This window comes from Ambystoma mexicanum, chromosome 2p (genome assembly GCF_040938575.1).
Source record: "Ambystoma mexicanum isolate Mex_15411 chromosome 2p, UKY_AmexF1_1, whole genome shotgun sequence".
Classification (NCBI taxonomy): domain Eukaryota; kingdom Metazoa; phylum Chordata; class Amphibia; order Caudata; family Ambystomatidae; genus Ambystoma; species Ambystoma mexicanum.
Genome location: NC_090923.1, coordinates 341,815,281 through 341,838,300, shown reverse-complemented (window position 1 = coordinate 341,838,300; position 23,020 = coordinate 341,815,281). Strand labels below are relative to the sequence as shown.

The window sequence follows — 23,020 nt, the reverse complement described above, 5'->3', positions numbered from 1 at the left end:
CTCAGTTGAGCGCTACATTCTAGGCTGAGACCAAGGTGTGTGTCGCCTGATTGAAATCCGGAACACTGTAAGGCAGGTTAGTTTCCAAGCCCCGTCAAGGACCCCTCGTCGCCAGTGTAGTAACATAAAGTCTGCAGGCTCATGTAGGTAGAAGTAGGTTCCTTCATTAGGTCTTAGATACACAGGTTACAAGTACACATAAAGGAGACGACCCACTAGTCCCTGCCCCCCCCCAACCCCCCGGTAGCTATCTCCAACTGTAGCTCTTGGAACCTTCCATAATCTTCCTGCATTCCAACACTCACTCACTCATGACATCACAGCGCAGGGCTAACACACACTGGGAAGGGGAAGGATCCAAGACACTACACACCTCCCTTTCTTTCACAACAAAAATATACACAGGGATAAGAGAAGGGGAAGGGGCAGATTACCACAATTTCATCAGATTACCACAATTTCATTTCCAATTGATTCCTTCCTCACATAGATCCCTCACTTCATATATAGCTTCTCTAGTGCCAGTTGTCTTTGGAAGCTTTTTCAACCTAAGGGGCACAGTGTTGCTCCGCTTAGTGTCTTTGAGCCCCTGTGATGCCTGATGTGTTGCAAAAGCAGAAAGTATCACGCCAACACCACCCCATGACATTCAGTTCCTTTTTGTCCTGTACTCAGGACTTTGGAGTGCTACTAGCTCTTGTTCCTTTTACAGCTGCATCATGGATCACACCCTGAAAGTCTCTGACTCCAATCCCTGCAGGGAATGTAAGAGGCAGATGTCTGTCGCACCCCTATATGGGGTACCTCTCCTACCTTGGAGAGGAGTACGAAATGGGGGACTGCAGCTCCTGCCAGTCTATGCACTATAATGCCCTGCAGGATTTTGCCACAAAAGCTTTCCTCCTTCCTCTATCGGGTGGGGGGAGAGGACACTATAGTAGTTGTCAGTCTCTCACCCTTCTTCCAAGAAGGCTGTGGTAGGACTTCCCTGAGGAGTTATACAGCCAGGGTGAGGTTCTCCTAGAGCTGGACTGTGGCAACATGGTTCAGTTTGAGTTCATGGTCATTATGGAACAGGGTTTTCCCAAAGAGACCCTCCTCCCCTTTAATCCAGCTGTTGTTTGCCCTTTTTTGGCTGCATACCTAAAACTGGTTTCTGTTGTGGACCAGGATCTTGCTTCAAACCATCATTCGGCTCCATCGGATCCAGGGCTTCTGCAAACTCAACCCACGTCTGAGGGTCTGGAGCTTCAGGCCTTCACTTCAGGGTCAACGTTAGCTACATTCACCTCTTTACCCTGAGCACCTCCCCATGCAGAAGAGTAAACATGTGTTTACCTCTAGGTCAGAGAGTGGCGAGGAGGCAGAACAACAGATACAGCAGTCTGGGTTCAATATGAAACGACTGTGTGGCTTGCGTGATGGGCACTGGCAGTAACCTTTGCAGGCACTCCTGGATGAGGATGTTCCAGTGTAAGCTTCTTGTCATGTCATTTAACAGTAACAACCTGTTTAGTCCTTCCTCCCACAGATTCCTCATCATCCACCCAACACCCCCGTGCCCTCATGCAGATAGCTTGTACACCTCATCCTGTTTTGCAGTCTCTGATCTGCTGAGTTCTAGACAAAAGGTGGTTCTGGTGGCTCATTATATACTGTGCGTGGCACCACATCAGGATTTATGAATGCCCACCTGTGTAGAGCAGAACCCATGCAGTGCTCCACTGTGCCCCTATGTCGAGGAAAGGGTTCTAAAGACAGCTTGTGCTGGAAAAGATATACCTAAAATGAGCAGTCAGTGGGACGAAGGACTAATCCATTAGACATTACTTACCACTCTGTAATTTGTTCTTTCGTCTGCACCTGGCCAATAACGAAATTAAATCATAAATGATCACAATTTGTTATTCTGAATTTGAAGTGGGTGGACTGTAAAATAATGACTTCCTTTTAGTGCACGAAATGTAGGTTATTATGGATTTGAGGTAGGTGGACTTTAAGATAATGATTTCCTTTTAGTGCACGAGACGTAGGTTACGAGGTATTACTCTTCTTTGCTGGAAGCACATTTTATTAGCACACATTGAATAGTAGTTTTCATATTTTTTCCTAGATATTAATTAGAAACTATTTTTTTAAATGCTTAATTGTAAAATCTGATTTATTAAATGTATTGAATATAGAATATTTGCTATGTACAGTGCTCCACATCTGAATCTGGACTCTGCTTTAACCATACAAATGGTTGCATATGTACATGTTTTGCTTTGTCTCACTAGGGGGCTTCTAGCTGAACAGTATCCAAAAATCCTCTTTAATGCTGTGCCAATAATTTGGATAAAGCCAAGTAAGTTTATTTTCCTTAAGCTTACATTTGCTTCTCATGTTTTGAAAATAAAATCTGACTATATACTAGTAAACAGGATTGTGCATATTAAACCATTTCTATTTATATAATGCAACTAATCAATTACTCTTCTTAATTATATGGCTTTACTCTTCAGAAACTAATGAACATTTATTTGTGTATCACCATTTTTTCTTAACTGTTCAGCTATTGTCAAATGGAATATTCAAAAGTCGTTATATGCATGGCATTCATAGTCTGTGTGGCCACTGAATTCTGCCTCTGTTGAAATCCACCATTACCTTGTTTCATAGACTAAGAAAACACTCAATCACAATATACCACCTCATTTGCTTGTATTCGTTTTATTTCTGCTTTATTTCAGTAATTTTTACCATAAAAGCCAACATATAAAACAGCAAAACATCACATCGAGAGTATCAAACCTCAGCAACACAACAATAACAAAACATAGAGGGGGGGCACAAGCGAGCCCGACCAGCATGGCCGCGAGTCCGTGAAGCTCCTCTGCACTCACAGATCCGGTAGCTGTTCCGGACGGTGTCCAGTGCCCCACCTGTGTATATTCGATGAGATTGGAGTGCGGGAGGACTCAAGACCCAGCAGGAGCTTTTCCTAAAACAATAGGTGCCGGAAAGACCTAAAAGCTCTGGCGGTGCTTCGGACGCGGCCTGTGCGGGATCTCCTGCTCGTACGCCAGACACCTGGGCTCTGCCTGGGCCCTGCACTGCCGGAGTGGAGTGCTGCTGCGGGCCGACGCGAGAGACGGCGTGCGTCTTGACCCGGGCCAGATGAGGGCGGCAGCCTGGGAGCCCGCTGTGCGGAGGCTCTTGCTGACTGACGCTCATTGCTTGGCGGGACTGCCGGCAGTGGGGGGGGGGGCAGAGTGCCCTGGGAATCGCACCCGGTTGGAGCAGCCCTGGGGCCCGGCGTCCGCAACTGGCGACATCAGTGACTGTAAGGGGCTGCGAGCTTTGGTGGCGGTGATTGCGGAGCGAGGCACCAATCTCGTTGAGGAACATCTCTGCTGCCCTGTGCGAGGTGAGGAGCCTCCCAATGGTTCTGCATAGGGGACAGTTGCCGAGCCCCTGGACACATGTTAAAGGACGTATAGTGGCCTCACGTGGATCTCTGGGCCCCTTTCCCTAGAACTTTGTATCAGAGACTTGGCTGTCTGTGCAGGACAGTATGATCAGCAACCCAACAGACCCCTTAAGACACACCTGAACAGTCTTAATTACACGGCAGTGGGGTGAACCCGCTTACTGCTGACCCCGCCGGTCGGTCATTGGGGCATTAGGGCGAGTGGGTGACGAGGGGAGCCATCTTTTACCGCAGGGCCTGGCATAGCTGGCGGGTCTGGCGGGGGAGTGCAGGGCGGCAGCTGCTGTATAGTTGGCCTGGGGATTGTGCTTAAAAAAGGCAACTCCAGGTGGTAGTGAAAAGGGGCCCCGGTTAAGTACTGTGGTGTGCCTGGATGGGGTTGCCCTACCCTTGCCCCCTCAGGAGGTTCAGTGGCTGGCATGGAATGTCCTGCAAGCAGAGGGATGAGCCAGGGTTCAGTGGGGACCTCACTCAGAGGCCTGAAGGATTGTTTGGGCTCCCCTCTTTGATCCTAAGCGACATGTCCAAAGTTGGTAAAGGTGGAAAGCAGCATGCTAAACTAAATTTTGACATGGCGTCACAGGCGAAAGGAAGCAAACCGTCGGAGGATCAGCAGGAGACCCAGCCACTAGCATTTCCTGCGGACCACGCGACATGCTTCCAGGATATCAAAGCGATGTTCATGCAGTTACAATCTGGCATACAGTCGCTGGACGGGAAGCTGGACTCATTGACCTGCAAGGTGGACCATATGCAGGCGAGACTGGACAAGCACAGGGAGAGACTAGATGAAGCCGAAGGCAGAATATCGAGAGTGGAGGATGGGGCGGCTTCCACGTCCAAGGACATGACAGTTGTCAAGCGGGCGCTGCAGGAGATCACAGAGAAGCAGGAGGATTTGGAGTCGCGCTCTAGGCGGAATAACATCAGGATAGTGTGACTGGGTGAGTCGCAGGACTGGAAAAACATGGAGTAGCTGGTGGAGGAGATTCTCTGGGTGGCGCTGGGCCCTGAGGGCTTCTCGTCATGCTGTATTGTGGAAAGGGCGCACAGAATCCCGGGTGGCAGGAGGCCTGTTCCCAGGGCCCTGTCCGTTAATCGCCCATCTGCTGAATTACCGAGATAGGGACACTGCCCTTCGCAAGGCAAGGCAAGGGAGAAGGGCACGGTCTGCTACAAGGGGAATGCGATAAGGTTCTTTCCCGACTTCTCCGACAAAGTACAGGCATCCAGAAGAACATTCATTGTCGTTAAGAAGATATTGCGAGACAAGGGCATGAAGTAAACCATGTTGTATCCGACAAAATTAAGAGTTGAGCATGAGGGCAAGCCACTTTTCTTTCAAACACCTGAAGAGGCCAGTTCCTCCTTGGACATGCTGATGAGATTTCCAGGATCCCGGACAATATCACATGATATAACCACAGGGATCATGGTGCAGTTTGAGTCACCCACTGTTGATACGATCTCCTGAGGGGTGGTGTTTCTTGGATATGCGATATCTAGTATGTGCAGAGAGGGTCGGCTCCTAGCCTCCCCCGAAGCGGAAGCTCGATAATTGTTATGGTTGGGGGTGCTACTGCTTTGAGATGTTGGGGTAATCATTGGGGGATGGGGGTTGTTTTGGTTGTAGGGGGCAACTAGGAGGTGAGGGGGGAATGAGACACCGACAAGTTGGGGGGTTGTTGGTAGGGGTGGGGGGAGGGGATATGGCGGTAAGGATGGCAGGGGGTGCAGGCAGGCGAGAGGTAATTTGAGCAGGCATGATGAATTATTCACGGATGGCGACACTTAATCTTTTGACCTGGAATATTAGGGGTCCTAAGAACCCACCTAAATGTCGGAAAGTCCTACAATACCTGAGGCGTCATCAGGTGGGGGTAGCATTCCTCCAGGAGACTCGCCTGACGGCGGATACCAAGTCCAAATCTGGTAAGAGCTGGGGGTGTCATAGGTATTTTTCATCTTATTCCTCTTAGTCTAGGGGAGTGGCCATTATGGTGCATAGCTCGGTGGGTTTTCGGCAGACTAGGGTGCTCCACACAACTCGGCTGCTCGACTAGATTATTTCTTAATATCCTGTGCACTTCTGGGACAAACTAGGGGTGTGGACATACTAGCTGGTACCCTCTGGGATCACGCCCCTGTTTTGTTGAGTATCCACTTGAGGGGACGGGTGGAGACGAGACCTTGGAGATTCAAGAGTGATGGCCTCACAGACACAGTCTTTAAGTAGGAACTATCAGCTGCCATAGATTTGTACTTCAAGGCATTCGGCACTCTGTGGGAAGGATTTAAGTGTGTGATTAGGGGGGTGTGTTTAGCGAAGGAAGTGGGTATCATAAGACACATACGGAAGGATCTAGCCGACAAAGAGGAGGAAATTCGTATCTTGCAAAGAGATGCAAAGAGATGCCCCATTCCAACAAAACTTCAACAATAGGAATTAATGCAGAAATTACAGGAATTTCACACCCTCGCTCAGAGGGAGGTGAAATATTTGTGGGATAGGGTGGTCCTTCGTCAATATGGAGAAGGTCAGGCTCCGGGTCGGTCGCTTGCTAAAGCCACTCGGATGGGTGAGCAGGCAAATAGAATAGCAGTAATTACCGACGAAAGGGGGGTGGATTATTTCGAAGATGAGAAGATTGTTCTCGAATTTCATACATTTTATAGTCATTTTTACTCCACCCAGTCACAGGCCACGCAGGCAGCAATAGACACGTACTTGGATGAGGTGGGATTATATTGGTGCTCGGATGGGCAACGGGAATGGTTGAACAGACCCATAATTTTGGAAGAGGTGGTCGGGACGATTAAGTGATTGCCGAGTGGGAAATCTCCCGGTCCAGGCGGTTTCACAGATCAATTTTATAAATGTTATGTGGACAAACTTGCACCATACCTGTTTCAGGTATACCAGCAAGCAGTGGCTGAGGGGAGGCTTCCAGAGTCCCTTAGAGAAGCGGTGGTAGTTGTGCTGTTAAAATCGGGGAAACCCGCTGAAGACTGTTCTTTGTTTGAGTTGCGTAGAATGTTTGGTCTGGTCTGATGGCGGCATTGCCCAAAGACGAGCCAATGATTGCAGCCCTGCTAGATGCCACCAAGGCATTTGATTCCATTGAGTGGCTGTTTTTATTCTCTGTTTTATGAAGAATGGGGCTGGGAGGTCCGTTCATTACTCTGATTTCCTTATTATACACAGACCCGGTAGCCAGGGTGAGACTGAACGGGCAGACAACTGATTTGATACCACTTGAACATGGGATGCGCTAGGGGCACCCGCTGCCCCCTCTACTGTTTGCCCTGGCAATTGAGCCGTGGGCGGAACGGGTAAGGGAATTGAATATACACGAGGGGGTTCAGTTGCATACTCACAGGGTGGTGATTTCGCTTTACGCAGATGATATGGTCCTGTTCATCCGTCATCCCAAGGTCATGGTAGATGTTCAGCTGTTCGGAGAGTTATCGGGGCTTAAGGTAAATGCCAGTAAGTCCGTCATATTTCCGCTAACAGAGGCGACGGGCCAGTTTCGTGATACTTGGGGATTACAATGGAAATTGGTCAGCACCCGCTATCTGGGGATTACAATTGCGGGTGGTCTATTGTAGAAATGATCTGGAAACACTTGAGTTGGCTAAATAAGCTATGGTTAGGTGGGGCGCACTCCCACTCAACTTATATGGTAGGATTTCATTGGTCAAATGACCATACTCCCTAGGTTTCTCTATGTGTTTCTTAATGCACCCCTCACTGTACCCAAAGCGTATTTTCAGAACCTCTGCTCAGCTGTAACCAGATTTTTTTGGGCTGGTAAACAGGCGCGGATTTCTTGAGATAAAGTGGTGCCGCCAGTTCCGGAAGGGGGTCTTGCCCTGCCAGATTTTGAATTATATTATACGGTGGCACAGGCGGGCTCCCTGCAGTACTGGTATGGGATGGCGGCGAACTCCAACATGTAGAGGTAGTGAGATCCATTGCATCTCCGGCACTGCTGCGGGCGATTATTCTCACTGCACCGGGCCAACCCCGCACGTCTCGGAACATGGCGGACCTCACATGTAGGGCTTGGACCCTTCTGGAGCGGAAGACTAGAGGGGAAATTCTGTATTCACCGGAGCTTCCGGTTATATATATCCCGGATGTCCCTCTGTCCAGTGACAAGAGTTATGTAGCTCTGATGAAGAGGTTAGAGGTGGGTAAATTTGGAGAGCTGTTCCCAAAGGGGAGGTTTATATCAGCTGAACAACTGAGAGAGAGAAGGGCCCTATCCGCACTGGATGTTTTTATGTACTATAGGTTGCGGGTGAAGCTGCAGCGACTGTTCCCATCCTTCCCGGAGCAACCCTGCATAGCAGATATACTCAATAAGTTGATATGGGGGTGGTTGGGGGACCTTGTGACGTCTGTACTATATGCCTTGACCCTCAGGGACGGATCAGTAATAGTGAAGTCGTTGTGGGAGGTGTGGGAGAGGACACTGGACAGGGAGATATCGGACACCACGTGGAGATATTCTTGTGAAATGACTAGGAAAGGGGCGATCTGCACTAGGTTCAAATTGGTTCATTTTAAGTTCCTGCATCAATACTATTATTCCCCAGCTCAATTAAAGGAGTTTTTCCCTCAGAAAACTGTGGCTTGTATTAGATGTGGGTAGGCCACTGCGGGGTTCCTTCACGTGGCTTGGGAATGTGAGGAAGTACGTCGATACTGGATGCAAGTCTTTGAAGTTGTTGGTGAAATAGTGGGACAGCGAGTTGTGCCAGACCCTATGGTTGCTCTGTTGGGGTATACTAAACAAATACCTAAAGGGACGAGGAAATTGATATGGGTCCTTCTGATCTTAACTAAACGGAGGTTGGCTATGGGATGGGGAATTAGATATGGCCCCAGGGTTGCTCAGTGGGCAGAGGATGTTCTGTATTGCAATGATATGGAATCCAGATGGGATGCAACGCAGAGGAATCACTGGGGGGACAGACAAATGTGGGATGCTTACACACTATACCTTCTTAAGCAGCCGAGCACTGCGGATGTTCATCCCCATTCGCCACAGGACGATGTACATACATTCCCGGTGCGGGGGAGGCCTGTTGATGAACTTGTATTCCTCCGGAGGGCTGTCGGGGACTAGAGTGCTGGGTTCACGGTGTCAATGGGGACATAGGGCTTAAGTCAGGTACTAAGCTACATCCCTGACTGCTTGAGAGCTCTATCAGTGGGTTGATTTTAGGAACTTGTCATCTACATCGTATAACGGTTCAGTCCGCCACCTGTTGTATTTTCCTTGTGGTCTACTCTTACTGTCTCTTGGTCATGCATAATGTTGCGCCTGCTTGCATGTATTGGGGGGGTAGGAAGGGGAGTTGTTACTTGATGTGTTTGTTGTTATATAAAATGCCAATAAAGAAAGTTTTAAAAAAAAATAAAAAATAACCAAAACATAGAATCAAAGAGAATCACAAGGATCTTTAACTTAGATTTTTAACATTAATCTTCTTTAAAAGGTGCACTGTCCCTAAAATGCATTGGATTTTTCAGAATACATGTAAGTGCTCTATGAACTGGACGTCTTCTTACAACTATACAGCAGGCAAATAAAACATCATATAAATATTATCCGTTCAGTTGGACCAGTCTACTTAGTGGTTCGTATAGGCACTGGGTTAATCCTTGCAGCCCATCATAGTGTCCTAGGACTATTTCACAAATTTGGATCCTCTTTGCCAAGCCCAAATCCAATACCACCCTGTTGTGAAAGTAGCAAGTTGATCTTTAGCTGCTAGGCACAATGTTATAGCCTCAGCGGTGGTAGTGATTGAGCCTTGGACGAAGAGAAGTTTTAATGATCCTTTCCTCAGGTCACCATAGTTGGGGCACAGAAGTAGAAACTGGACCTTGTCTTGCCTGGTGTCCAGGCAGAAAGTTCAAAATGGACTAACATTAGTCTTCCACCTGGACCTCAGAACGGCTATGGGCAATATACCAAAGGCGTACTTTAAGAAAGAGAGATGTCATCTGCTTTGGGTACATTAACTCCAGGTAGTCTTCATAGCCCTGATTCTGCTTCATGGACCAATATCTGTTAAACTGGAAAGACGTCTCAGTCTCCTTTGAATTTCTGCTTTTCTTGCAGCCACGAGGGAAGACTGAACGCTACCCTTAGAGTTAGCATTGATGGTACCCTAGTCAACCCAGTAATCAGAGAGACCAAGCGCTTGGAATTCCTTCTTTAGGAGTGATAACCATGGCAAGCTCATTGCACCTTCCCGAACCATTGCATCCTCTACTGCTCTTCGATATTTTAGTAAATTCCCATTAGTCCACAGCTTTAGCCAGTAGAAAACTGGTTCTGCCATGCACAATTTTTCATTGGGCTGTAAATCCAGCTCAAGGGCAATCTGAACATTTGTGGTGGGTGTGGGTAGGTTCAGGATGTCCTTCAGGAATCTATTTTCTACTACTGGCAGGTGGGAAGAATTAAACTAACCCCGTAACTCAGCACAATATACGGCTGCAAGTCGCACCTGGGCCTTGTATGCCTCTAGGGCCACGCACACAGCCCCACCCCCATGCTCTCTGACGAAGTTGGCTATGACACCACTATACCTGTCTAGGGTCAGTCCCACCTTCGCCAACTGATCTCCGCCCCCCCCCCAGGTACCTTCTTCGTTTAACTCTTACGACCAAGTGATCATATGTTTCAACCTGTTCAATTTGCACTTTCGCCCAGAGCGAGGTTAATTATAACTGTTATTTCCCCCGTTTCCTCTGAGGACCATGGCCTTGGTTTTTTAATGTTAATTGTCACACCATTTTCCAGTAAGAAACCTGCAAAGACATCCAACTGGTGACGCAGTCCCACAGGTGCCAATGACAATAGGACTGCGTTGTCCGCAAACATCAGGGCAGGGATCCTATCTAGTGCCAGCGAAGGAGTGTCAGTAGGAGTTTTCAAAATATTGGTAATTACTCCGTTTATGAATAAACAAAAGAGCAGGGCAGCAAGGACACAGCCCTGGTGCCCCCCATCTCAGTGGTTACCCTTCTAGACAATGCCCCATCTATACCACATCGGATCCTCGCACCATTACCCAGATGTAATATCCCAATGGCATTTAATACATTTTTGGGGATACCCAATTCCGTCAAGATCAACCATAGTCTTGCCCTCGGGAGAGTATCAAAATTCATCTTTAAATCTATAAAGACGACATAAATGAGAATGTTCTCAGGGTGGCATACTTGTCACAGATCAGCCACCAGTCCACCGTAGGTGCCCTTTTGAAACCCTATCTGCAGATGGTTTCTTGTATTGTGTTTTACTTGGAAGTACAATACTCTGGAGATATGAAATCCCAACAAATCACATATTAATTTATTTAATACTTCTATAGCGGCAAAACATAAACAAGCCCAGAGGCATCAGGGTGCTAACAAAGACAAACAACACAAACAAAAAAGGCAAACCGAAGACCAATCCTAAATAATCCAATACAGGAAAAGAAATCGCTGACTACAACGGGTGCTAGCAGAAGGAGGTCAAGCTAGCAACAGTCTCATGCAAATAGATGCGTTTTCATTGCTCTTTTAAAAAAGCCAATGACCTACAACTCCTAAGATCTGGGGGTAGAGCATTCCAGAGTTTGGGACCTATGAAACGGAATGTGCATCAGCTAGATATAGTCAGATTTACCTTTGGCACCAGCAACAAGTTTGTGTTTTTGGATCTCAAGGACCTATGAGTAGGTAACAGAGACTTTATGACAGATAATCCAGGCTAGAAACAAATAGACATGTATGTGCCAGAGTGAGCAGCTGAAAGGAGACTCTTGCTCCTTGCTTCTACAGGAAGCCAATGGAGTGCTCTTCTAGCTTGAGTTATGTTATCTCTCCTTTTGACCTCAACTACAGCATGAAATGCACTGTTTTGAATGACTTGTAATTTAGCCATTTCCCCTTTGCGTATTCCCTGTAGAAAACTACTGCTGTAGTCCAACTTGGCCCAGATGATAGCTCTGGCAATGCTAGCACAGCTCTGTTTAGTCAGAAAGGGACGCAGTTAATATAGCAATTTAATATGGTTGGCAGAGGGGTAGACACCAGATTGTTTACATGCGCCTTGTCGTTCATTTCCTGATCTAAGAAAACTTCAGACGTGTTTACCTTTGATGAGGTTGCGATTGTACAGCCTGCAATGACAACATTCTTGTAGTCTGTACTTCATTTCCTTAGCCCTCCAGAGGTACCTGAAATCATTAGTTCCGTTTTGGTATTGTTGAGGGCCATGCCATTCTCTACCATCCATTGCTGGATTAAGGAATATACTTTATTGACTTCCTCTGTATACTTTTTATAATCACGTGACAAAGGGATTAGACAATGCGTGTCGTCTGCGTGGTTTGAATATGTTATCCCTCTTACATCCAGTAGTTGAAATAGTGGATTGATGAAGATGTTGTAAAGGAAGGGTGATATGCATGACCCCTCAGGCACCCCAAACACACATTCATAGCATCTGCAAATGCTTTCCAACTATACACTCTGGCAGATCGATTGGCTAGGAAGGACTTGACCCATTTAGCTGCAGGTATAGAGAATTGTGCAGATTGTTCAAGTCACTCGATCAGAATACAGTGATCCACTAGGTCAAAAGCAGCAGATAGGTCTAAGAGGATCAAAAGCACGATATTGTCACTCTCCAGCGCTTGCAGGATATTGGGCTTCAGGTCCAAAAGTGCTTTTTCGGTGCCGTGTGCTGCTCTGAAGCCAGATTGCTGCTGGCCCAGGGTGTTTTTTGAAGTCAGATGCTCCTGAGTCTGGAGATAGGCCACTCTGTTGAGAATCTTAAGAAGGAAATTCACGTTTGTAATCGGCCTATAGTTGGCAACATTATTGTGGTCCAGTGTAGGTGAAATCCAACCCTGCTTAATACATTCAGGTACATGGGACTCTAGAAAATATGTATTGATACTTTTTGTAATAATGGAAATAAACAGAGGAGCACAGGCCTTAACTACTAGAGCTGGACAATCATCTCCTTTGCTGAAGGTTGGCTTAAGTTGTGCTACAATGTCTTTTACTTTGGCTTCAGAAACTAGCCCGAAAATTAAACACATCCTGCCTATTGTCTCCACTAATGGCAGAAGGGGCATCCACTGTAGATTGAATTTTAACTGAGCTGCTGCTCTCATCTAACTTACGTTTATTGCCAATATTTTCCCTAATCTTCTGAACTTTTCCAGCTAATTCATCCTGAACAGAAGTACACCATGCTTTGTCTTTAGTGATTTTAGTATCCATTGGGCGAGGATTTACTAGCTCTCTATGAACTCTAAAGAGTTCTCGAGAGTCTGATCTAGCATTTCTAATCCTTGATTCATACTCTGCTTTTTTAGCTTCGGTAATGGCTAACTTATTATTTTCTACTGCTACAGAATAAGCTTCTCTGTTCTCAGAGGTTCTCAATTTAATCCACTTGTTGTAAACTTTGCGATTAATTAATTTGAGACTGTGGATCTCCAGAGAAAATCAGGCTTTAGATTTCTTTTTAAGTAAGTGCTGAGATTTCAGAGGTGCAAATGAGTCCACTACTTTCGACAAAGTAGCTGTTTCATAGTTATCTAGATTTTGAAATAACAGGGCAATAAATGGATCCATTGCCTCAGGAGTATGTTTCCGGACAGTGCTAGAAACAATAGTAGTACAATCTGTTTTTCTGTCCTCAGCTGTGTGGGCAGCACAGAGGGGACACCTCAAACTCCCTGATCTGAGTATTAAAGCTGGCCAGACAAGGTATGACTTTTAATGTGCATTGGTTCGTGCACGTTATGGATGAAACTCAGATCCTGTAATGAGGAATCAACTGATATTGCAGTGGGATCAGCTAGCCATGAGTTAAAATCACCACAAACAATGAATATTCATGTATGTTTAAGCAATGGGAGCAACATGTCCAAGAATTGCACTTTGAATTCTGGCATCCTTATAGGGGATCTGTATATTAATACAAAATTAACTGTGCTGTTTGGATCTGTTGACAGTGTCAGATGAATGGTGTCACATACTAAGGGCCCCTTATTACATTGAGTAAATATCTAGTATATTTTTTATTCCTTTTTGGATCAAACTTCTATTGTAGGGAGCCCAGGATTTTATATTCTTTTAAACATATGATCTGATTCCTACTCCCACTTGTTGATCTTATACACGGGCCATTAATGCCCCCTATTCAGCAAGCACAGACAAGGACCCTGAGCTGCAATTTATTTTAATGGTGATAAGAAACTTTCTAAAATATTGCTCTTCAATACATTTTAATTCTAAAGATCTTTTATTTATGTAGCACAGAATCTCTCATGCCTGCTATCATTTGGGCTAATGCTTTGTGGCGCTACAATGAATGTGCACTTAAATGCTTATTTGAGGATGGGAGTCTGTCATTAAAGGAAGGGTTACAATTGCTTGAGTGGCATGGCATTTAATACTGTGTGGAGCAGGGGTGCTAGCATGCATAGCACTACATGCTTAGCGTCTTCTAGTGCTCTGGATCACTTCTAAAGTCCAAGCCATCAGACACTCACTGAATGTGCTTCTTTGCTTAAGATCTGTGCAAGTTTAAATAGTAGAAGAAATGGTGTCTCAAGTGAGTGTCAAGGAGGGGGTGATGTGATGTATCTGGTCAATTCGTCCCTTCTATCTAGAGAGAAGCCACCCCTCTGAGGCTACATAATTGAGCCTGCTACACAAGACCCTCCCTAGGGGTTTGGACAAGTGGGACCTCACTAGCAGTGACTCCTCTCTCGGGGACAATGGCTCCCAGTCTGATAAGAACTCCCATCTCGGAATGCTTTGTCTGCCTCCATGGGGTTTGGGACACATTTTTTTATTCCTGTTTTGGCTCTACTCTTTGGCTTCAGGAAATTCTAGATTGTGTCAGGCCGCTACAGTCAAAGAAGGACACACCCTTTTTGTTTGTGATGATGTACATTCTGGATTGTGTCTGAGCGCCACAGTCAAAGAAGAAGGACGCCTCCTTTTTGTTTGTGATGATGTACTAGCTCTTAAACACAAGAGGTACTGTGAACGGGAGAGAAACTCCTACATAGTGACCCCTAAGCAGAGGTGAGCCCCTTTAGTGAAGACGTCGGAGGTGGCGTGGAGGGTGAGGAAACTGCTAGCCATACGCTGGAAGGCTGGCATGCTCACCGACCGGGGAGACTAGGTCAGGGACGAGACAGGGACGGAAGAGGAACCAGCTTATCTGGTGGGGCTACCATAAGGGAGCTGTGGTGTGCTTGGAGCCTGGTAACCGACACTAAGACCAGAGTGTGGAGGGGATCCCAGCTCCACATGAGAAATGCTTTTGCTGCTGAGGCACGCAACAGCAGGGACGTGAATGCTCCCAGCGAGAAGACACAAGTAAGAAGTACAAACTTTGACTGTCATAGCTGAGGAAGCCGAGGTTACAGGAGCCTGAAAAACCTGAGCATAGAGAGAGTGAGCCTGTTTATCAATGTGATAGTACAACGACCAATATATTATGAGAACAAAAATAATGTACACTTTTTACAGAGGGCAAATTGGTTCCGTACTGACTGAAAAGTAGTGATAGCAGTCTCACATGGTATACATCAAACAAAGAAAAGAAAAAAAATAATACAAAAGGATTGCCAAATCATCTAATATGTTGCCAAACAAAAGGCCAAAGACATGCTAATGTCCAAACATGTATATTAAGAAAAGTGTCTAGAGTAGTCAAAATGCCATATGCCTGTACCGACACGTGTTTCGACCCTCAAACGAGTCCTCCACAGGGAAAGCAAATGACTCGAATATGTTCTAAATTACACAATTCAAGCAAGTGTCAAACATAATTTGAATCAGAATCCCTGCTAGAATATATCAAGACATATAATTGCTAGACACTGCTAGACAATTCAATTTGGGGGACCATGATAACAAACAATATTCTTGTCTTGATCCAACAATTTAATTCTGGTACAAAATGGGAGGAAGAGAGAATGAGGAAACCGCAAATTAATCAATTGATCAGCACATGTTCCAACATTCCAAAAGGCAAAACCAATATAATAAGCTGACCTAGTGTAATCCAGAGCTCAAATGGTTTGAAACATGGTTACTGATTAGGAAAAGCAATATTCTAAAGTAGTTCTGCACACGGATTAGGTTATTGCCATTGGAGGATGCAAAGAATACGGTTCTCCAGAAAAGTGCTTACCCAAAACAGTTTGTCATCTTGCACATGTTCATAAGTAGAGCCGTGAAATTTATATAACTTGAGATTCGACTTTACAGCATCCTTATTTCTGAAATCTCTATGGTGTCCAGCTATACGCAGCCAAATAAATATAAGCTGCAACAAGTTACATAAATCTAATCATTCTTCGATATCCAAAAGACCATAGTTGCTGTCATTAGTGTAAATGTAAATCAAATTGCATAGTATCAAGGTGCTTACCCTCAAACTGGTAGTGTGTCTTAAATGGTATTAAACCTATGCAGTGGACTCCCAGGCTAACGTATTCCATTTAGCAGTTGGGGTATTTTATCAGCAATGACAGATGATTGATAAAGCGCTAAAATAAACAGAAAGAAATGAATCTGTATTGTCCCTATGAATCAATTATTCCCTTGAGTAAGACTGCACCATCCCAATGTTCTTCCCCTCAAAGTTGTGGCATACCTTTAATTGACCTTCTAAGAGCTGTGGAGATTCACTTGTATGGCCATTCCCCAAGATAGCGTTTTTCAATTTAACATTAGGTGTTTGTGTCCAACAATTTTAGGCGGTAGAAATAGAGCTGCAGAAAATACAAATAAAGATAAATGGACTCAGTATGTCCGTACATTTCCATTGATGCAATAGAGTCCACGTATGACAGAGCATGCCATATAATGTTAAGCACTCACCTAGTATGTTCGTAACGAGCAAAGGTCATCGCATAAATGCGTGCAAGTAAACACACATTTATGCAATGACTTTTGCTCGTTACGAACATACTAGGTGAGTGCTTATCATTATATGCGAGTGAACACTACTCGCACGCATTCATGCATTGACTTTTGCTCGTAACGAACATACTAGGTCGGTCCTTATAATGATATGACATGCTCTGTCATATGTCGACTCTATTGCAGCAATGCAAACCTAGGGACATACTAAGTCCATTTATCTTTATTTTTATTTTCTGAAGTTCTGTTTCTACTGCCTAAAATTGTTGAGCACAAACACCTAACGTTAAATTGAAAAACGCTATCTTGGGGAATGGCTTTACAAGCGAATCTCCTACATAGCACGGCCCTGAGGGTATTTTCTAAGTTTTCATGTGATGTGGGTAGGGGTACCCACTGCTCCCCTCCTTTGACCACTGCCAAACCTCACAGCTTGCCTTTTTGTCTTTCACAATTGTATTCCCCTACCATACAAGGACTTTAGCGCACAACAAACTAGGCACCCCACCTTATCTGTCAAAACAAAAGTGAGCCTGTAAAATGTCCATAGGGCTTCAGAGAGCCCTGAGAAATTAAGAGACTGTCAAGACAAGGGAAGCCGACCAGTTTATGGGAGCCTGATAAACCCAAGTAGAGAGAACGTGAGTCTGTCACATGACCACATGGCTTCAGAGAGCCCAGTGGAACTATGAGACAGCCAACACTGGGCATAGCGGCAAAGTTACGGGAGCTTGGCAAACCCAAGGGGGCAGACGCCTGGTTCAAGACAAGTGGAACAAAGCCAGTAGCGGGCCAGGGGACTGTGAAAGAGTCTAAGAACTACGAAACCTTATAGAAAACAGAATTAGGAAGATTTCAAGCACCTAGTCGAGGCTGGAGAACTTGCATGAAGAAAACCCTGACTTCCCTAAGGAAGAGGAAACCATTCGAAAGACATTGACTTTTGACAGCAAAACCTGCAGAGAGGTTATGAACTATCTTTTGACATACGGATGAACTTTGTACATAAACAAAGCAAACCCTGATTTTCCTGAGGAAAAGGAAACAGTACGAGAAGCATTTATTTTTCTTTCGACAAAATGTGCAGAGAAATTATGAATTGTCTTTTGAAGTATAGATGAACTTTGTATCGAAGGAACAGGAAGTCCAGTGATTGGGCCAGGCAGAAGCCACAGACAGAGACCATTGCTCCGGCCTCCTCTCTTTTGTTGTTTTCTGAAAGTGGTAGGGCAAGTTAGTAGAATAGGATTTGGACCAAGGACTGTTTTCTTTTTGAAGAACATCAATGGTGTTAGTTTCTAAGTAGGGAAAATCCCCACAAAGAGATAGGGAAAGATAGGATTTGTAATTTTTTTAACACCCTTGAACATGTCAGTCATTGGTCCAAGTTCTTCTTCTAGTTCTCCACCGTGGCTTTTTCATAAAAGGTCTTTCCCATCGCATCTACCTTCTTTTTTTTTATTTATTGGATTTTCAGTTTACAAAACAAACAACAACATTTAAATCACCTTTTCCCTCCTGGAACTCTCCCTCCCCCCTCCCTATCCCTTCAACCACATTCACCAAATCCCCCCTCTCACCGGTACACTGGACGTCCAAGCTTTATACATTTCACAAAATGTCCAAAATACACAGATTCTGTGGGCAAAATTATTCCATATAGTCTCTGTGCAAAAGGTTCAGAATCGCAGCCTAGTCTGGTGAAAACAACCTGTTCCCCTTGAATTGAGTAGGCAACCCATTCCAAGGACACACAATTCCAAAGATTGTAATACCAGTCTCTGATGTGTGGTGGATCCACCGATTTCCAATTCTGCGCCAGCAGCAGGATGGCTGCTAGCTGAAGAATGTAAAAAGCTTTCCTCTTATGCTTAGGCCATACTACATCGTCTAGTTGCTTTGGCCATACTACATTGTCTGGTTGAGCCATGCCCAGCAGGGTTTCTTCAAGGCTTCTCTCTGTCTTAAAAGCAAACATCTTTTTCATATCCCCCGGCAACCACCTCCAGTATTGACTCAATTTAGGGCAGACCACCAAACATGTAACCAATCACCTCACCCCCCTCATCCCCGCCAACAAAGAGCTGAGACTGATGGGGTGATCTTGTGCAGGCGTTCAGGGGTGTAATGCCATTGGAACATTAGTTTAAACCAAAATTCCCTAATCTGTATAGATCTAGTAATTTTTAGGATCTCAGACATCAACCGAGTTCAAGCAACATCTGTTGGTGTATAACTCAGAGTCTTAGACCAAGCCTGTTGGTAAGTAGATGCCTTTGTCGGGGGTTCATCTGTTAGTAACCTATCTAGAGATAAAATGCTTGTGGTAAAAAATTGCTTGAAAGCAGTATGTTTTCTTAGAGCCACTGACTTATTAGGTGGGGCCATCTACCAATGGCAACCCTGAAAATATTTAAAACGCTGACTCTCCTGAAGGGCAAGTTCCTATTTGCATAGAGCAAAGGATTTAATATCTTGTTCCAAAAATATATCTCTAAATTTAGTACAACCTGCTGTTTTCCATTCGGAAAAAGAGTTTGCTGGTAGTCCCGGAGTAAATTGTGGGTTCGCGAATAAGGGAGTGAAAGGAGAAGGAAATTAAAGTGATGTGGTGTTGCTTGATCGACTGATCCCAAATTTCTTCCACCAATCTGGTAATATTGCTCTATCGATCTTAGACGACCATAATTTCTCTCCCATTCTAGACCCTACTATAGCTAGAATCACCCCAAAACCATTCCTTTATCAATTGCAGCTTTTGATTGATTGATTGATTGATATTTTATTTCTATTGCGCTCGTACACAAGTGTTTCAGAGTGCGACAGAGCAAGGGAGGGGAACAGGGGAGAACAAAACAGCAATCTTACTAGGCCCAGTGACCTTGAGAACGCGCAAGTTCATGGGAGAGGGGGGAGAGGAAAAGTACATGGAAGGGGGAGAGGTGGAATGTGCGAAGCAGAGGAGAAACAGATAAAGAACAATAAATAAATGATAAAGGCACCAAACAGTGGTAATGCAGCCAGCAATTTGCAAGTGCTAGGTTTAAGGCAGCATACAGGGTAGGTCTGATAAGTGCAGGAAGAAAAAGGGGGGTCTGTATGGGTACAGATACAGACCCCAGTGCAAGGGGTGGCCCAGAGGCAGTGCAGGGGGGGTGGCAGGATGAGCAGGTACCTGGGCCCAAAAGACAGAGGTTGGCCAGGTGCACGGTGCCAAGAGAGAACAGATCAGCAGGGGAGAGAGGGAGCGAAGGTAGAAGAAAAGAGGAAGGTCTTGAGGTGCTTCCGGAACCGGAGATGGTTCTCCAAGGTTTAGAGTGGCAGGGAGGCTGTTCCAGAGGGAGGCCCCAGCCGAAGACAGAGATCTACCCCCAGCTCGTTTCTTAGAAAAACGACTGACCCTGAGTGAGTTGGAGGTAGAGGAGCGAAGAGCTTGAGAGGGGAGGTATTTGTGGAGGGATAGCTGAAGGTATTTTGGACCCAGGCCCCAGAAAGCCTTGTGGACAATGCAGAGGGTTTTGATTTGAATTTAATCCTTGCATCCACTGGGAGCCAGTGGAGAGATTTCAGAGCTGGAGAGATACGATCCCAGGGCTTGAGGCCAAGGACAAGTCTCGCAGTCCTGTTCTGGATTAGTTGCAGAGGGCGGAGGGTAGAGGCAGGTAGATTTAGATAGAGGCGGTTACAATACTCCAAGCTAGAGAGAACCAGAGCTTGAGATACCATGATCTTCTGGGGGAAGGAGAGGAAAGGCAGAGTACCTCTGAGGAGGTGCAGTCGGAAATTTGACTTTTTTTAGAGACCTCAGAGATGTGGGCAGAGAAGGAAAGGGTGGAGTCAAAGATGACCCCAAGGTTCTTAGACTCGCAGGTGGGGGTCGGAGGAGGGCACAGGGAGGCCGGCCAGAGAGTGAGGGAAAAGGATGGTGAAGGTGTGCCGATGAGGAGGATCTCCATCTTGCTGGCATTCAGGCAAAGATCCTTGGTGGCACACCAATCTTGAATGGCAGTTAGGCAATCCGAGATGAGAGAGGGAGAGGAGGTGGCAGAGGGTGGCCTGAAAATGAGTTGTGTCATCAGCGTAGCACTGGAAATTTGAGCAGAAAATGGCAATGCAGTGGGCGGGAGTTGCCAGGTATTGGTTGAAAAGCCAGGGCGAGAGGTTAGACCCCTGGGGAACACCACAGATAGAGAGGAAGATAGATAAAAGGAAGGACCCAAGTTGGACCTGGGAGGGTCGATCTGAGAGGAAAGAGGTCAGCCAGGCCAGAGCCTGATCAGTGATACCCAGGTTTTCACGGAGACGGTCGAGCAGGATGGTATGGTTGACCGTGTCGAAGGCAGAAGAGAGGTCGAGGAGGATGAGGATAGAGGGAATGTTAGAGTCAAGGTTGGTGAGCAGATCTTCACGGATGTTTAGGAGAGCAGTTTCCATGCTTCTGGCAGCTCTGAAGCCAGACTGGTGGTCATGGAGACAGCCAACCGAATTGGAATTAAGTTTAAGCTGAGAGATGGCCAACTTTTCCAGGAGTTTGCCAAGAAAGGGTGTAATGGAAATTGGGCGATAGTTAGCTGGCCAAGAAGGATCAGCTGTGGGTTTCTTGAGAAGAGGATGCACAAAGGAGTGCTTCAGAGGGGAGGGGAAGGTTCCAGAGGCAAAGGAGTGGTTGCAAAAATCAGCAAGGGCCAGAGCGAGGGTGTCAATGTGGTCCTTGATGGTTTTAGAGGAACAGGGATGAACCTGTTTTGAAGAGGCTTTCATAGATCGAAACTTGTCTAGCAACCTCGTCAGGGGTGAAAAGAGGAAAGGACGAGAAGGATGGTGGGAGGGTGGACAGGATGTCCTGGGTTTTTGAAATTAAGTGAGAGGCAAGGGCATTGTAAAGAGCCTGGGAGGTAACAGGAGGGGTAGAGGCTGCAGCAGGGTTGGCCAGCTCCTTGCAGATTTTAAAGAGTTCGGCCGAGTTGTTAGATGCCGCAGAGACATGATCTTGAATATGGACTCTCTTCTTGATGAGGACAGAGAGTCGGTATTGCCTTTGTAGCAGGCGACAGGCCAGTTTGTCAGAGGATGAACAGGAAGTCCTCCATTTCCTCTCAGCTGCCCTACACTTACGTTTAAGTGTAGCTAGGTCAGAGTCATACCAGGAATTGCACTTGGCTTTGGACTTCAAACGGATCCTCATGACAGGGGCAAGAGCATCAAGCGTATCAGAAATTGAAGAGTAGAGCAGAGACAGGGTTGTATCAGGATGAGAGACAGCCAAAGGTGGAGGGGGGGGAGAGAAAGTGGCAGCAAAAGCCTCAACTGACACAGCTTCATGGGCCGGATGTCCGAGAAGGTAGGTGGCAGTGTTGGGGTAGGCTTGGCTTGGGGGTAAGAGAGGGAGAGATGAGATGAGAGGAGGGAGTGATCACTCCAGGAGAGAGGAGTGGTCAGAGGGATGGAGAGGGGGAGGTCAGAGGAGATCAAGACATCGAGTGTGTGCCCTGCAGAGTGAGTCGGGCCAGAGGGGAGGATGGACAGGGAGAGGGAGTCGCAGAGGTCACGGAAGAGTACAGAGGAGGAGCAAGGGGAGTCTAAATGTATATTTAGGTCACCGAGGAGGAGGAGTTGAGTGGTAGAGGACAGGAGGGAGGAGGAGAGATCTGCCCACTCAGAGAGAAATTAGGTGATTTGACCAGGAGGCCGGTAGATGGTAACCACAGTAAGAGAATGGGTAAGCAAGAGAGAAAGCCTACAGACAAGGCATTCAAAAGAGAAGTAGGTCTGGGTGGGAATGATAGAGGCAGGAATCCACTCAGGAAAGATCAGGGCTACCGGGAGGATCTGGGTGCTGAGAGGATCTTGTAGCCATCAGGGAGGAGAGTGTCAAAGCTCGTAACAGAGCTGGCCGTGAACCATGTCTCAGTAAGACCAAGGACTTCAAGGTCTAGTTCTTCAAGGAGGTGGCAGATGTCAGAGGAGTGTTTGGCGGCAGAGCGAGAGTTGAGAGTGGCAATATGAAGAAGGTTGCCAGCCTTAAAGACCTTCTGGGGAGGGTTACAGATCAGAGGTACGCCCTGCGGAGGAGAAAGAGCCCTAGGAGGGGCAGAGGAGGAGGTGGAGAGAGAGGGCAAGGTAGCCAAGGGGGGAGAGGAGGGGACAGCAGCTGTTCTGCATGATAATATTCCCTAAAATTAGGAGGTCCTACTCCACCCTTGTATGGGGGGTGCATTAACATTTTCACTTCCACTCGAGGTGGCTTGTTATTCCAAATAAACTGTGATATTATTTTGGGGTGTGGCTTGGTGGCCATGCTGTGAGGATGTCTTCCCGAAGAGATCCCGGCGATCCATAAATATCCTAGCCTGAAACATGGACCCAGCTGACACGGGCCCATGAATTATATAAAATCGGATGTCTGATGGGAGCCTGCACAACCATGCGCCAACATATTGCAGATTGCTTACACCAACTCAAAGAATGAGACCTCAACGTTTTTGGACCCTGCCGGAGACAAGAAGACAAAATGGCGATGGTTGCAGAACACAAAGGACAGTAAAAGGCGGCGGAGCAGTGAAAAACAA

The 23,020-nt window shown here is 46.2% G+C and overlaps 1 protein-coding gene across 1 annotated transcript in view; it reads left to right on the top strand.

The window, feature by feature from the left end:
* Positions 1–23,020, top strand: part of DNAH12 (dynein axonemal heavy chain 12) — a 3,791,933-nt gene that overhangs the window by 3,729,866 nt on the left and 39,047 nt on the right. The window contains exon 73 of the mRNA XM_069643677.1: positions 2,280–2,347. Coding sequence (XP_069499778.1) covers positions 2,280–2,347 — 68 coding nt within the window. The remainder of the gene's footprint in view (positions 1–2,279; positions 2,348–23,020) is intronic.